This window comes from Schistocerca piceifrons, chromosome 4, assembly GCF_021461385.2.
Source record: "Schistocerca piceifrons isolate TAMUIC-IGC-003096 chromosome 4, iqSchPice1.1, whole genome shotgun sequence".
Lineage (NCBI taxonomy): Eukaryota > Metazoa > Arthropoda > Insecta > Orthoptera > Acrididae > Schistocerca > Schistocerca piceifrons.
This window is the reverse complement of record NC_060141.1, coordinates 15799127-15816164: the sequence shown is the minus strand read 5'-3', so window position 1 is coordinate 15816164 and position 17038 is coordinate 15799127. Positions and strand designations below refer to the sequence as shown.

The window sequence follows — 17038 nt, the reverse complement described above, 5'->3', positions numbered from 1 at the left end:
GGGCGGACTGGTAGTACTGCATTGACAATTGAAAAGTGTTAACAGCAGCATCGATCGGCCAGAAGAAGTCAGTTACTTAGAATGTGGACTAGTGGTTGGATGTCAGCTGAGTAACAAATCCGCCAGGAAACTTTCAACGATTCTAAAGCTGTGCCTGTCGACTACTGGAGATGTGATTGTGAAGTAGAAAGGTAAAGGAACAACCGTAGCTATATGAAGAGCAGGCAGGCCTCCTGTACTCAGGGGCAGGGACCGTATGGCACTGAGGACGCTGGTCGTAAAAATCGCATCAAATCGGCAGAAGGACTGGTTCATGAGTTCCAAAGTGCTAACAGCCACCCAGCTAGCACAAGGACTGTCCGCAGAGAGTTAAGAGACAGAGGTGCACTGGTCAAGAAGGTCCTCATGAGGCACGCATTTCTGTACTCAGTGGTAAGCGATGCTTCGGAGGTGTAATGAGCGACGCCTCTCTACTGTAGGCGACTGGAGACGAGTGACTGGGAGTGATGAATCACACTACACCCTGCAGCAATCTGATGGAAGGGTTTGGGTTTGGAGAATGCCTGGAGAACATTGTATGTCATCATGTGCAGTGCTAACAGTGAAACACTGTGGAGGTGGCGTCAGTGTGCGGGGCAGTACATTGGTCAGCACACTGGACTCGCGTTCTGTGGGACGACGACTCAAACCCACGTCTGGCCATCTAGATGTAGGTTTTCCGTGCTTTCTCTAAATCGCTTAAGGCAAATGCTGGGATGGTTCCATCAAAAGAGCACGGCCAGTTTCCTTCGCCAATGCTCCCTACTCCGAGCTACACCATCTCTAATGACCTCACTGTCGGAGTGACGTTAAACACTCATCACCTCCTCCTCCTCCTCCTCCTCCTTCTCCTCCAAGATGGTGTTACAGCGAGGCTGGCCATGGCGTGCCAAACAGCACGCGAGCCAGACGGTCAGGCAGTATCGGCTTTCCTCGGCCCTTTTTGGAGGTACCCGGTACCAACCGACATTTCGTTTCATACTGCGCTGCGCCATTTCTCAGTAGGCACGACTTTCGTCATTTCGCCAGAATCGTGGTTTCAGCGCTGTTTACGGTGCACTCTTTGCTTTTGGTACGAAGGACGTTCACAGGTCCAATGGCTGTTTGCACAAAAAGAGGCACTCCGGCGACATATCGTCGCAAATTTTTAAAACTAAATGAGAATGACAGAAGAGAGCGACGAGAATTCTACTGTTTGCAGAAAAAGAGACACACTGGCGAAATTTCGTCGTAAACTTTTAAAACTAAATGAGAATGACAGAAGAGAGTGACGAGAATTCGCAGTATCTATTATGCATTCACATAATCGACAGGTACCGAAAATTTGCTGTGAAATGATATTACAGCACCGTGCAGAAAGAATGTGAAGGTTTGGTTGAGGATCAAGGGGCAAAAAATTACGACGATCGACAGACAGGCTTCATTGCTCTGCACATCAAGAATCACTTTATGCTGAATTTTCACGCATCGAGAACGTGAAGAAATTCGTGGAGCAATAGTAAAATTTCCGAAGTCGCACGCATTACTCCACTGTCAGTTGCAACGGTCGTCGATGGAACTGAACGAAGAGTATGAAGACTTCATATATTACTGTAATATACGTTGGTTAAGTCAAGGGGAATGCCTGAAACAAATTTAAGACTTATTACTGGTTTTTTGAAGGAAAAGGGATTGCAAGAACGAAAATTAGAACATCCAGAATAGGTTGCAGACTTTGCATTTTAAGTGGAGTTGACTGCACACATTAACGTGCTGCAGTGACAGAAGCAATTATCTTATGATTTGGTGGGGCTGCATTTAGAAAGAGAATCGGGTCGCAGAAGGCGTTGTAGAAAATGCGAGGTCTGAAGAATTCACTGTAGTCTTGGAAGAAGTAAAAGGATAATTTGCTAAACATTTTGAGGGATCTACCGATCTTACATCAGTTTTCCTGTTGTATTCCAGACCGTTTGCAGGTCAGTTCAGTTCAAAGTGCTCCTGTGCACGTGCAGCTGGAACTAACTGATCTGCGATGTAATTCCCGTTTTGAAGACAGATCATATTGCGATAGCTCTCCAGCAGTGTTTTCTTGGGAAGAGTTTCCATGTCTCCACAATGAGGTTGCCAAAAACCTGGAGGATTTCGATCAACGTATGTGTATCAAAGACCTTTTTTCCATTATGAAACTAAATAAGTCAAAATTACATGTCAACTTGAGTGCGAAAATTTGTGAAACTGTCTGTCAGTATGCCGACAGTTTGCACTAAATGTCTTCCACGCACCAGTAATTAACTGATACTGTCTGTGATCTATGATACGAAAAATGTGAAAAATAATACTAACTCATACGCAATGCAACTGCGTCAACATGTAAGTGCAATGCATTCACAGTTTGCGGCCGCAGTGGCCGAAAGGTTCTAGGCGCTTCAGTCCGGAACAGCGCGACTGCAACGGTCACAGGTTCGAATACTGCCTCGGCCATGGACGTGTGTGATGTCCTTAGGTTAGGTAGGTTTAAGTAGTTCTAAGTTCTAGGGGACTGATGACCTCAGATGTTAAGTCCAATAGTCCTCAGAGGCAGTTTTCAGCATTCACAGTTTCCTGTTATTCCCCCCTCCTGACGCTCTGTGACGGTGGGGAGAATGTGCAGCGAGGCTGAACGCTGTAGCCCTCGAGCCAGGAGGCGGGTCTAGAGACGAATGCTTGGCTACCCCTACCTTACGATATGTGGGTGGTTGTCAAGGTTTGTGTGTGGTTCTCCTGTTGCACTTAAGAAAACGCTAAATGCGGAATGATATGAACAAATTCCACAGTATCATACAGGGTGATTCAAAAAGAATACCACAAGTTTAGGAATTTAAAACTCTGCAACGACAAAAGGCAGAGCTAAGCACTATCTGTCGGCGAATTAAGGGAGCTATAAAGTTTCATTTAGTTGTACCTTTGTTCGCTTGAGGCGCTGTTGACTAGGCGTCAGCGTCAGTTGATGCTAAGATGGCGACCGCTCAACAGAAAGCTTTCTGTGTTATTGAGTACGGCAGAAGTGAATCGACGACAGTTGTTCAGCGTGCATTTCGAACAAAGTATGGTGTTAAACCTCCTGATAGGTGGTGTATTAAACGTTGGTATAATTAGTTTACAGAGAATGGGTGTTTGTGCAAAGGGGAAAGTTCTGGACGGCCGAGAACGAGTGATGAAAATGTAGCACGCATCCAGCAAGCATTTGTTCGCAGCCCAGGAAAATCGACTCGCAGAGCTAGCAGAGAGCTGCAAATTCCACAATCAACTGTATGGAGAGTCCTACGAAAAAGGTTAGTTATGAAACCTTATCGTCTGAAATTGGTTCAAGCACTGTCTGCAGCTGATAAGATTAAAAGAATCGATTTCTGTGATTGTATCCTTGCTCAAATGGAAACAGATGAATCTTTCGTTTCAAAGATTCTGTTTAGTGATGAAGCAACTTTCCACACTAACAGGTAAGCCAGCCGTCACAATGTCTGTATATGGGGCACTGAGAATCCGCGGGAAACAACTCAGTATGAACGTGACTCGCCTAAGGTGAACGTTTTCTGTGCCATTTCAGCCAATAAAGTTTTTGGTCCCTTTTTCTTCGAAGGTGCTACTGTAACTGGACTACAGCATCTGGAGATGTTAGAGAATTGGCTGTTCCCTCAGCTCGAACAAGAAGCACAACAATTCATATTTCAGCAGGATGGAGCGCCACCACATTGGCACTTATCTGTCCGTAACTACCTGAACGTCAACTACCCGAGGCGATGAATCGGCCGCCAGGCAGCCCGTGACAGAGCACTTCATCACTGGCCTCCAAGAAGCCCTGATCTTACCCCCCGCGATTTTTTCTTATGGGGGTATGTTAAGGATATGGTGTTTCGGCCACCTCTCCCAGCCACCATTGATGATTTGAAACGAGAAATAGCAGCAGCTATCCAAACTGTTACGCCTGATATGCTACAGAGAGTGTGGAACGAGTTGGAGTATCAGGTTGATATTGCTCGTGTGTCTGGAGGGGGTCATATTGAACATTTCTGAACTTGTTTTTGAGTAAAAAAAAACCTTTCTAAATACTCTTTGTAATGATGTATAACAAAAGGTTATATTATGTTTCTTTCATTAAATACACATTTTTAAAGTTGTGGTATTCTTTTTGAATCACCCTGTATACTGCGTGCGGTAGAGGAACGATAGCACGACGAAGTACCCAGTCATAAAGCACAATCCCTGACAAGGTTGTTTGTAGACAATAACATTCCTCCACTTGACTGAGCTGCCCAGAGACCCTACCTGAACCCAACAGAACTCCACTGGGATAGGTTAGAACGTCGACTTTGCCCCAGAACCAAGCATCAAATATCGCAACTTCTCTGGCTTTGGCTCTTGCGAAAAATGAGCTGCCCTTCTTCCACAGACGGCCGCACGTCTCTCGAAAGTGTCCCCGCCAGAGATGAAGGCATCATAAGGGCAAAGATTCTAGTGGATAGCGTTGCTACCTCTAGACACAGAGTTCTGGGTTCGTTTCCAGACTGGGTTGGGAATTTTCTCTGCCCGAGGACTCGGTGTTTGTATTGCCCACATTTCATCATCATCGTCATCATTCTTGACAGTGGCTAGGTTGGACTGTGAAAAAAATTGGACTGTGAAAAAATTGGACTATGAAAAAAGTGGGAATTTGTACGGGCGCTAATGACTGTGCGGTTGAGAGCCCCACAAAGCAAACACAATAAGGGCAGAGAGTGGTTCACCCATTATTAATGTCCCTTAACTGGGATCAGTACACTTCTGATCAGACAGCCTATTTTTGTAACTGAAGCATATAGAGGGCTATTACAAATGATTGAAGCGATTTCATAAATTCACTGTAGCTCCATTCATTGACATATGGTCACGACACACTACAGATACGTAGAAAAACTAATAAAGTTTTGTTCGGCTGAAGCCGCACTTCAGGTTTCTGCCGTCAGAGCGCTCGAGAGCGTAGTCAGACAAAATGGCGACAGGAGCCGAGAAAGCGTATGTCGTGCTTGAAATGGACTCACATCAGTCAGTCATAACAGTGCAACGACACTTCAGGACGAAGTTCAACAAAGATCCACCAACTGCTAACTCCATTCGTCGCTGGTAAGCTCAGTTTAAAGCTTCTGGATGCCTCTGTAAGGGGAAATCAACGGGTCGGCCTGCAGTTAGCGAAGAAACGGTTGAACGCGTGCGGCCAAGTTTCACGCGTAGCCCGCGGAAAATTGGCTCATGCCACAACTGGAGACCGACAGCGCCGACTTCATCTTTCAACAGGATGGTGCTCCACCGCACTTCCATCATGATGTTCGGCATTTCTTAAACAGGAGATTGGAAAACCGATGGATCGGTCGTGGTGGAGATCATGATCAGCAATTCATGTCATGGCCTCCACGCTCTCCCGACTTAACCCCATGAGATTTCTTTCTGTGGGGTTATGTGAAAGATTCAGTGTTTAAACCTCCTCTACCAGGAAACGTGCCAGAACTGCGAGCTCGCATCAACGATGCTTTCGAACTCATTGATGGGGACATGCTGCGCCGAGTGTGGGAGGAACTTGATTATCGGCTTGATGTCTGCCGAATCACTAAAGGGGCACATATCGAACATTTGTGAATGACTAGAAAAACTTTTTGATTTTTTGTATGTGTGTGCAAAGCATTGCGAAAATATCTCAAATAATAGAGTTATTGTAGAGCTGTGAAATCGCTTCAATCATTTGTAATAACCCTGTACTTCTGCAACGCCAGTGCGAGCCATACAGTAATGCTGACTGTGAGAGAAAGAAGGATGGATAGTTGGTTGGTTTGTTTGAGGCGGGGACGAAGGAGCGATGTCATCGGTCCCATCAGATTAGGGAAGGATGGGGAACGAAGTCGGCCGTGCCCTTTCAAAGGAACCATCCCGGCATTTTCCTGAAGAAATATAGGAAAATGATGGAATATCTATATCAGGATAGCTGGACACGGGTTTGAACCATCGTCCTCCCGAATGCGAGTCCAATGTGGCAACCACTGCGCCACCTTGCTCGGTTAAAGAAGGACGGTTCACTGGCATAGTTGGGAAGAGAGAGTTCGTTACAATAGCAACGTAGGGAATTTTCCTTCATGAAATACATGTAGCTATTGGTTAGTGCCGATAGCTGTGGTCAATTTTTTCCTTTTTTATGAGAAAAAAAAAGACAGGGACATTCTAAACTGGCACCTAACTCAATCATGTCACTGAGACTGGATCGCCATCAACAATGTCCCATGTATCAGTTCGCATAAAATGAGTGTAGAATTTTAGGTAAAGTATTTATATTCAGTACGTGGGCGAGTGTTCATTCTTTGCAATCCACTGAATGGCAGTTACCGCGGGAAGGCGGCAGTGCTCACCGGTGTACTGGCCGACGCTCTTGCTGGCGGTGAGCAGGCAGCCGTACTCCTGGTGCCCTCCGGCGCCCGCCTTGGCGAGCAGCTTGTACGGCTCGTGGTACACGCTCGAGCCCTCGCTGTCCTCACTGTCCGCGCCGCCGCCGCCGCCGCCGCCCCCGCCGCCGGCCTTGCTGCCCGCCGCCGCCCCCGCGACCGCCCCCGCCGCCGGCGCGGCCGCCTTGGGCTTGCAGGGCGTGAGGACGCGCGTAAGGCCGCCGCCGGCGCCGACGCCCAGCACGCCGCCCCCGGGCGCCAGCATCTCCTTCATGTTGAGCGCGACGCCGTTGGAGACGAGCGCGGTGTGCTTGTGCAGCAGCGCCACCTTCTTGCGGCCGCGGCGCACCATCAGCAGCACCGTGCAGCCCAGCAGCAGCAGCAGCGCCACGGCCAGCGCGCCCGTCACCAGCCCGATGTACGCCTGCTGGCCGCTGCTCGCCGCCGTCGCTGCAAAAGGCGCGCGCCGCTGTCCAGCCAACATCGTCTCCACTGTCGGTAGGTTCACAGGGGTCCATTTACGTATGAGCGCTGGGTATTTATTTGTTTATTTATTCATTATTACCTGTAACTTCAGCACCCAACACCTGGAGTCTTCAGTTATCTTTCAAAATAGCTTCAGAAAGTTGTATACAAGTACAATTAAACATTTCCTTCAAGATTTGTAATATGGTTCCAAAGTAGACTGCCATTTGACACTTTTCATGCCACATATTAACACGTTCATTGATAAGGCGCATTTGTCAGGACTTACCTGTCTCAAAGACATTTAGTCATTTATCCGCTTGCTAGTGTGCCTTTTTTGGATCTCCGCCTCCTAAAGCACTACATCCATTAAAATCAAAAAATGGGATACATATTATTAACTGTCTGGGAAGAAGTTCTTTGGGAGTAAGAAGTACCTAGCTCCCATAGGACCAGGGAGAGGTTGAAAAAGGGATAGTAGCCCCTGACAAATAGGTTGCCCTGCAGGACAGGTGTGTTATTATTTTAATATTTGAACGTACTCCAGGGGCTACGCAGAGAGAAGGAGTAGGAGACGCATAGTGAGAAGGGTGAGGATACGATGGATTGAAAGGGAAGGCGGAAATGGACAGAGAGAGAGGGGAGAAGTAAATGGACAGACAGAGGGGAAAAGGAGATAGAAGATGAGGGTAAAATGCTACTGTCATAAGAATATATGTGAATGTGTGTGTGTATGTATGTTCAATATCTCATCATAAACTTACGGATCCATTTCTACAGAGGTTGCTACATGGAAAGCAGCATTTTGGGGAGAGAAAAAAAGTTCAAATGTGTGTGAAATCTTATGGGACTTAAAAGGTTATCAGTCCCTAAGCTTACACACTACTTAACCTAAATTATTCTAAGGACAAACACACACACACATGCCCGAGTGAGGACTCGAACCTCCGCCAGGACCAGCCACACAGTCCATGACTGCAGCGCCTCAGGCCGCTTGGCTAATCCCGCGCGGCTGCATTTTGGGGAGAAGAACCACCTATCTCTAAAATGGGGTGATGAGAGTCCAAAAGAAGTGTAATGCATTGTGTGCAAATACCCAGCCAATATTCACCCAGTAATGAGAGCACGTGGCTACTTGCAGCAAACCTCACCCATATAATTTCAAACCTTTGAAAGTTTTTTCTCGCTAACATCCCAGACAATATGATCATCGGAAAAATTTTTTCGCTTACTGCATTTTCACTTGTCACGAAGTAAAACTACCGCATCAGGTATGACGTTATAATGTAATACTTCTTTTTCTACTACTTCTATTCACAATACATTTTCCAGACAATATTCAGATATAGTTCTAAATATGGCTGCAAAATTATACCAATATGCGGCACATAGTCCAGGGAATATGACCTCATAAACACTAATATGCGTCAAAACCTGTTGCATCAGGCATAGAGTTTTAATTTATGACTGCTTTCTTGCTAACTCTATTCACAAGATATCTACGTATATAAGTGCATGTACCTGCAAAGTGTATCACGATACAACATCTAGTTCAGAGGTATGACATCATAAACATTGAGACATGTGAAAAACTACATAAGACAGAAAATTACCAACATTATAGTCATCCTGTTTTGAGAATGGGAGCACTTAGCAGCTTCCAAATAAATGTTAAAATAATTTCAAAACTTTCGTAAAATTTGTCGCCGGGTTCTAGGTTAATGCCAAATACACACATAAAAAAAGTTTTCCATCACCCCGTTTCCCACACCTCCTGAAGACAGAAGTTGCCTGTGCATATTGTATCACAGACACAGTCCCTTTGGCTGTTCAGAGATGTCACTAAATTAGCCCAAAGACGTAAACAACCATGCATGGGCAGCGCCTATTAGACGGAGGGGGTTCGACAGCCGATCAATTCCAGGCATTCCACCAGGAGGGAGGTACAGGGTTCGTGTTGTCTGTAGTTTAACCATGTCAATACCGCGGTTCGATCGCGTCCGCATTGTTACTTTGTGCCAGGAAGGGCTCTCAACAAGAGAAGTGTCCAGGCGTCTCGGAGTGAACCAAAGCGATGTTGTTCCGACATGGAGGAGATACAGAGAGACAGGAACTGTCGATGACATGCCTCGCTCAGGTCGCCCAAGGGCTACTACTGCAGTGGATGACCGCTACCTACGGATTATGGCTCGAAGGAACCCTGACAGCAGCGCCACCATCTTGAAAAATGCTTTTCGTCCAGCCATAGGTCGACGTGTTACGACAGCATGCAGCGCGGTACAGACGGGCCCAGCAACATGCCGAATGGACCACTCGGGATGGGCACCTCTTCACTGTTGACTGTCGCATATGCCTTCAACCAGGCAGTCGTTGGAGGCTACGCGGTCAGTCTGAAAGCCTTAGACACACTGACAAGCGAGGGCTGCAAGGTGGAGGTTCCCTGATGTATTGTGGTGGCATTATGTGGGGCGGACGTACGTCGCTGGTGGTCATGGAAGGCGGCGTAAAGGCTGTACGATACGTGAATGCCATCCTCCGAGCGATAGTGCAACCATATCGGCAACATATTGGCGAGGCATTCGTCTTCATGGACGACAATTCGCGCCCCCATCGTGTGCATCTTGTGAATGACTTTCTTCAGAATAACGACATCGCTGGACTAGAGTGGCCAGCATGCTCTCCAGACATCAACCCTATCGAAAACGCCTGGGATAGATTGAAAAGGGCTGTTTATGGACGACGTGAACCACCGACCACTCTGAGGGATCTACGCCGAATCGCCGATGAGGAGTGAGACAATCTGGACCAACAGTGTCTTGATGAACTTGTGGATAGTATGCCACGACGAATAGAATGGAAGAGGACGTGCTATTGTGTATTAGAGGTACCGGTGTGAACAGCAATCTGGACCACCACCTCTGAAGATCTCGTTGCATGGTGATACAACATGCAATGTGTGGTTTGCATGAGAAATAAAAAGGGCGGAAATGATGTTTATGTTAATCTCTGTTCCAATTTTCCGGAACTCTCGGAATCGACGGGATGCAAAACTTTTTTTGGTGTATGTATTGAGCACAATAGTTCAATCGTAGTGTAATCAGAAGTTTGAAGCTATTTGTATAGGTGAGTTCGATTCTTTAAAGAACCAGGGGTCTGCACGTTACATGTTATCTGCCAAGAAACACTGTGGGGTTAAGAACCACACACACCCTATACGGGTTAGAGTGAAATGGGGCTGACATCGAAGCATAACTGAGGAATACCTAGAGCAGTTGCAACCAAATTAGTAAGGTAAATATTCTATTATTTATATAAAAATGCTTTGGGAGTAAGTGTCCCATCTGGCACTAGCGGTGCGGGCATGGGTGACGTAAAAATGTTCGGAAACGATTTATTGGTATTTAGTTCTTGTATATTTATTATATCCCCCGTCTCCAGGTATTGGGGCTGATTTCGAAGCAGGACTCATCACTGAAGACAATTCTACTCCTGTCAATGAGATTCCTGGCCGAAGACACGTCTTCAGAGGCCCTAGACATCAGTGGAGTATCAACCTGACTGACACCTGCCACACAGCCGGACAGCCGGGACTGATGGTCTGGGGTGCCATTTCTTTTCAAAGCAACACCCCTTTCGTTGTCATCCGCTTAACCTTCACAGCACATCGGCACGTCGACGATATTTTATTTCCAGTTCAGTAGCTCTTCATGGCAAGCCATCTTGGGCTTACATTTCAGCAAGATAAAGCCCGCCTGCACACAGCGTACGTTTCTTCTACTGCTTGCCTTAGTGCTTGCCGAATCCTATCTGTGCCATCATGGTCGCCGGATCTCTTCCAATAGAGGTTTGGAGCATTATGGGCACGGCCGTCCAACCAACTCGGGATTCTGACAGTCTTACGTGCCAGTTCTACACCGTTTGACACGATATCCCACAGGACTTTATCAATCAATGCAAAGCCGAATAACTACCTGCATAAGGGCCAGAGGTGGACCAATGCGTTATTGTCTTGCTCAATTTGTGAAGCTGTTTCTCGCGGAATAAACCATCCAATTTTTTTCTGCAATTCTAAACATTTGATTATCGGTACATGTACATAACATCCATCAATTTACGTCCATTCGGATAATTGCTTCGCGGTTCGCCGCTTTTTTTTCCATCCATAACTCAGTCGTTTATATGGAAGCCTTATATGATCACTTTTTTGTCCGTGGGGTCTGTCTGTCTGACCGACTGTCTAAAACCGTTGTTCTTAGGCACAGGTAGACGTCTGAAGTTGGAATTTACTATGTTTCTTTTGCGGTACACCAAATGTAAGCTTCCAAGTCACTGTAATCAAAATATGCGGACATTTATGTCACATATTTTGGACTCGAAAACTCACTCGTTAAAACTTACAGCGTACTTCCTGCTGAGCTAGACTCATGAAATTTCCCAAGAAGCAAGATTTCACTGCCCGAGAGAAGAGAAAGACTCGAAAGTTTGTAATTTGTAAATGTATCATATGAAAAAAATATTGTCATTTGTTACCCAGCCGTCTGTCCCTACGCCTTTTGAGACCCATTTTTCTCAGGAACTGGTAGATGTGTCAAGTCACATACTGAGGTCTATTGGTGTTGTAAAAATATGAAGCTAAAGTCGATGCAGTCAAAAGATACAGCGATTTTTGTCACATACTCTGATACTCCCAAACTCACTCCTCAAAACGTATTGACATAGACTTATGACATCTGGCAAGAAGAAAGATTTCACAGAGGAAAAAAAAAATCATAAAATTATTAATTTATATCATCACACGAAAAAATATTTCTTTTGCTATTTGCTACCCGACTTCAAAGTAGAAACGGAAACATTCTCAAAAGCTTTGGATTCCGTGGGGCAGATATTTTGCCAGTATCAGTGCTGGTAAGTGAAAAATCATGGCGGTCGTCGATTCTGGGAGCGGATAAAAATGTCGTGTGACTAGGGCCTCCCGTCGGGTAGACCGCTCGCCTGGTGCAAGTCTTTCGATTTGACGCCACTTTGGCGACCTGCGCGTCGATAGGGATGAAATGATGAAGATTAGGACAACACAACACCCAGTCCCTGAGCGGAGAAAATCTACGACCCAACCGGGAATCGAACCCGGGCCCTTAGGATTGACATTCTGTCGCGCTGACTACTCAGCTATCGGGGGCGGACTGGGAGTGGATGATCCGCCTACATACATAATTAGGTTTGTACGGAACCCTCAGTGCGCAGTGCTACTCGCATCTGGACAATTTTTGTCTTACAGTTCATTTTCTATGATCCCCTCGGTACCTTATTTGCTACTTCATACCTCTCTAACCATGTCATTTAATGTGCCAGTACCTATTATCTGAGACCGCAGATCTTCACAGCCCGGGGACTCTTTGACGATATGTTCTATTTGTCAGTCGTTTCTTTATGCTACCTAAATATTCAGTGCATCATCGACAGCCTGTCAGGCAGCGAGTCATACCTCAGGATAGGTTTAAATGGGTCAGGGATATCCTCTTCTCGGTGTTTAGAAACATATCATACACTCTAGGACCTGTTCTCATATTGTGCACATCTTTCTGCCACTCACGCACACTGGACAAAAAGTAATTCTCCACCCCTAGTAGCCATCACGCTAGTACGTTGTAATACCGGCCACAACCAAGATAATAGCCTAGGTTTGGCGAGGATGTGAGTCCAAAAGTCTCTGAAGATATGCGATACCCAGTTACAGCACTAATTGATATCACAAACCTCCTATTTCACAATTTTCGGCACATGATGTCTCAAAAATAGCTGTTCTTGATTTAATTGGTAGTACTCATTCCGGAAATTACTTTCGTTATTTTCTGTCACGGCAAGATATTCTACAAAATAAAATCTTACATTATTTAACCACGTATATCAAATTAAAATACGAATCAATTCTATATTTTATAATTATGGCCTCGCTTTTGTACTTATATGATAAAATTACTATAAGCAATTCTCTCAGCAAAATTATGAGAACTCTGTTCCATCGACTACGGCCCACATTATTTTGAAGCTTTCTATTCTTTGATTTCCTCACAAAGGCTTCATTTTTACTGTGCCTGTTCAACATCCATCAATACCGCTCATCATACAGTACTTTCATTTCATATTTCGTGATACCTCTTCTCCAACTCCTTAACTTCCTGGTGCAAGTGTACTCCTTGCTCTTCACTATCTCAGATCTTCAGGTAAGTAGTCACTACGTAAGTGTAGGACGTGGACTTTTGCATTCATGTCACAAAACAACTTCCTGAAATTTTACAACATGGTTTTGACAATATTCAGGTAATTGGGATATTAGTCATCCCCTAGATAGTTTTCAGAAGTAGACTGAACGCAGTGCATTCATCTATTCTTGACCTTCACTGTATTCTCGAACTCGCCATCCTTCATCAACATGTGAGTTTGAGCAGCAAAAAAAATTTCTGCTTATATAGTTTTTCTTAACTGATGAAGGGAAATATTGTAGAATCGTACTTGAAGCAGAAACTATCTTTTGGAAGATCCCTTAGAAAATACTGCATCAATCCTAGGTTTATTTGTTGTGAAAGCAATTTTTTTTTATTTGCGGTGGTTCATGAAAGATATGTTTAGTCTGATCGTCAAAGTATCTCCAATTTGGTCAAATAATTACAGTCTAGCACTTGTGCATTGCCCAGCACCCCATTCACATAAAAAGGGCTTTTTCATGTATACAGCTTCCTATTCTAACAAACTCCCTATAAATGAAAATAAAATACACACTATGTCATTATGAAAAAAATTGTATGTGGTAGAAGAAAACTAAGAACAGTTTTCGTATTAGCACAAAATTTAGTAAACAACATATATTCTTTTACAGTCATTTTACGTCGTAGAAACTGGAGAAAGTAGATTTGCCGAGCTGCCAACCTGCAGGAGTGTTGACGGTTATGTTACATTAACAGCCCCAGAGGTTTACGATGTGTTTAAGATAGCGTGAATTAGCGGATATGTGTATGTGATTCGTGAACGTCTATTGCCAATTCGTGAACACTGACAACCAAGCTGTGCATAACGTTGGATGTCCTGTGACTGGTTTTACACAAATTACGAGGATGATGTATCCACATCTGTTAGAATGAGTAACGGTCTAACTTAGTTAGCAGTGCACGATAAAAAACTATTTCAAAATAACAGCCTCGTGGAAAGTGTGGTACCCACAGCCTTTGACCGACCGCTTAGGCTAGCAGAAATCTTTTGCGTTTTCTATCTTATACTACTCCTAATAAGGAGTACACTATTATTGGTCTACATGGAGTCCAGTTTTTCCACCTATACGACACCATCGGACACATCTATAATGATTCCATTCTTCAAATTTATCGATGGTGTGGTGCCCCTCTAGAACTCAAAAAAGATTTTGATTAGTTGTTCAGCTCGGTCTCTTATGATTATAATTAAATGTAAATGTGGTACTTTAAACAAAGTTATGCGGTTCGTGTAATAGATGCACGAAGCAAGCTCTTTTTCTGCTTCTTAAATGATACAATAAATTATCGGATTTGTTAATTGCCTATCCAGGGATAAACATTATTTAAAAAGTGGGTAGGTGCGAGCGGGACTCGCTCAATAAGGGTTCCGTACAAACTTAATGACGTCAACGATCTCAATAATTTTTGCTTATTATCGGCATTGACACTGGCAAGATATAGCTACCACAGATACCAAGACGTTCTAGAATATTTCAGTTTTAATTTTGGAGATGGATAACAAACGACAAATATTTTTTCGTGTGACATAATTATAAATTCGCAATTTTCTGATTTTTTCACCTTTTTTTGTACTGTAAAACATTTTTTCTTGCCAAATGTCGTGATTCTACGTCAATTCGTTTCAATGAGTGAGTTTGCATATATCGAAGTACGTGACATAAATCGCAACATCTTCTGATTACATTGACTCACAAGCTTGACATTTTTCACACCAGGAAAGGACTATGAATGTCAGTATGTGACGTGATACGCCTACCTCGTCCTGAGAAAAAGGGGTCTTAATAGATGGATAGACAAGCAGACATTTGGATAAAAAGTGACACAAAATTTTTTGTGTAAAGTAATTACAGACTAACAGTTTTCGAATTTTTCCCTTTACTTGTAAAGTGAAACTTTACTTCTAGCTAAAAGACATGATTCTAGCTCAACGGAGTGAGTGAGTTTAAGAGTATCACTATGTGTGACATAAATGCCCATATTTCTGATTACACTGACTGATGCTCCACTTTTTTACATAGCAAAGAGACCGTAGACCTCAATATGTGACATAAATTTGAACTTGATACCTTTACCATTTCCTAAGAAAAATGCTTTTGAACAGCTGGAAAGGCAGACAGACAGGCAGACAGATGGAAACAAAGTGTGATCCCCCTAGGGGGCTTCCCACTCTGTGGCGGTTTCGTGCTTGGCTACCACGAGGCCCCAACCTTTGCAGCACTTTCCCCTTCTGTGCTGCCTGTCTACCCTCTTCCTATTCTTTTTACCCTCCCTTGGGGAACATGTCTGGGGTATTGTTGGGAATGTTCTGCGTTCTGTCGCCGAGATGCAAACAGTGTCAACTTTTTCTTTGGCTCCCTTTTCCTTTCTTTGTTTCCCTTCTCCTCTCGTTCCTCCGCTTCGGCGTTTGAGGACCCTTTTTTTTTCTTCTTCCTGCCTGTGCACTCCTGAAGGCCGACCTACGCAAATGACGCGTAACAGGTGACTGGGTAACGCGTAATTCCCAGCCCCGAGTCGACATGTAGGGTTTGCATGTAACCCCTGGTGCAGGCCAGGCCCAGGGAGAGGTGATTGCCTGAGCTGTAACCTTCTCAAATTGCCAATTGGTCCCTCCATCAGGTGTTCGGGAGGTGTGACCTCAGGTGTGAAAAATCACCTAATGCAGGTGCACCCCCTTGTGAAGGAAGCCCCCAGTTGGAAGGAGTGTGCCATCGGAGACACAGGCAGTCATAGGGGACTTGCTCGTGATGAGTCAATGATCCTCCCTATCGACGTCTACAAAACGTAAACGAAATGAGTCTACCGATTCGGAGACCCTTTCTGCTGCACGATGGTTCCTTTTGGTCTCACGTACTGAAGATGGTCAGTGCTTCGCCATGGTCAATCCGTTTATTTTCCAGAAAGGTTTTGATGCAATTGCTGGCCCTGTGAAATCCTGCTCTCGTTTACAGAATGGCACGTTTCTTTTGGAGGCGGCTTCTGATTCTCGAACAACAACAAATGCCTGCTGCCTCGCTTCTCCACTGTTACCTGATCGTGTCGAGGCACATAGAACTTTGAATTCTTCCCATGGTGTAATTTACACTAGGCTACTTGAAAATCTGACTGTGGCTGAAATACAATCTTACCTGTCTGATCAGGGAGTCATTGCCGTCCATCACATAATGAAAAAGGTCGACTCCTCCTTTGTGCCCACCTGCACTCTTTTCCTCACCTTTGATAAGGGCGGTGCTGCCGTCCAAGATCAAAGCAGGCTGTGAAATTATCACAGTCCGGTCGTACCCACACTCGAACATGTTGTTGACACCCAGCCAGATGTGTAACCTGTGGCAGGGATGCACACGAGGGCGAATGTCCGCCTCCTTCTCCATGCTGTATCTTCTGCAATGGTGACCATGCCGCCTCTTCTCGGGATTATCCCGTGTATCTAGATGAGCGGGCTGTTCAAGAGATTCGGGTAAAGGAAAAAGTGTCTTATCCAGTAGCTCGCAAGTTACTGGCTAGTCGCAAACCCTGTGTTCTCCCGACTGGCACCTATAGTTCTGTTCTTGTTACACCTCGCTCCATGAAGGACATGGCCATGCAGACATGCGACCTCAATTCGGCTCTGAGGTTCTGAAATCGCCCAGTGTCAAGGTAGCATCGCCATTGCCCCGTCCAGCTGTGCAACAAATCATCGAACTCTCCCCTCAAGCGGCAAAGCCGCCCACTACACAACCAGCAGGCAGGAAATGACGGACGGAGTACTCCCGTGACGACTTCCTCTGTCCCTCCAGCCAAACAACACCCAAGACTTCCTCTAAGCAGAAGGGCTCAAAGAAATCCGCTAAAGACAAACGGTCTTCTCCATCA

General features: G+C 45.1%; 1 protein-coding gene across 1 annotated transcript in view; it reads right to left on the bottom strand.

The window, feature by feature from the left end:
* LOC124795540 (discoidin domain-containing receptor 2-like) overlaps positions 1 to 17038 on the bottom strand; it is a 590808-nt gene that overhangs the window by 178354 nt on the left and 395416 nt on the right. Inside the window, exon 9 of the mRNA XM_047259613.1 lies at positions 6426 to 6989. Within this exon, the coding sequence (XP_047115569.1) occupies positions 6426 to 6989 (564 nt within the window). The remainder of the gene's footprint in view (positions 1 to 6425; positions 6990 to 17038) is intronic.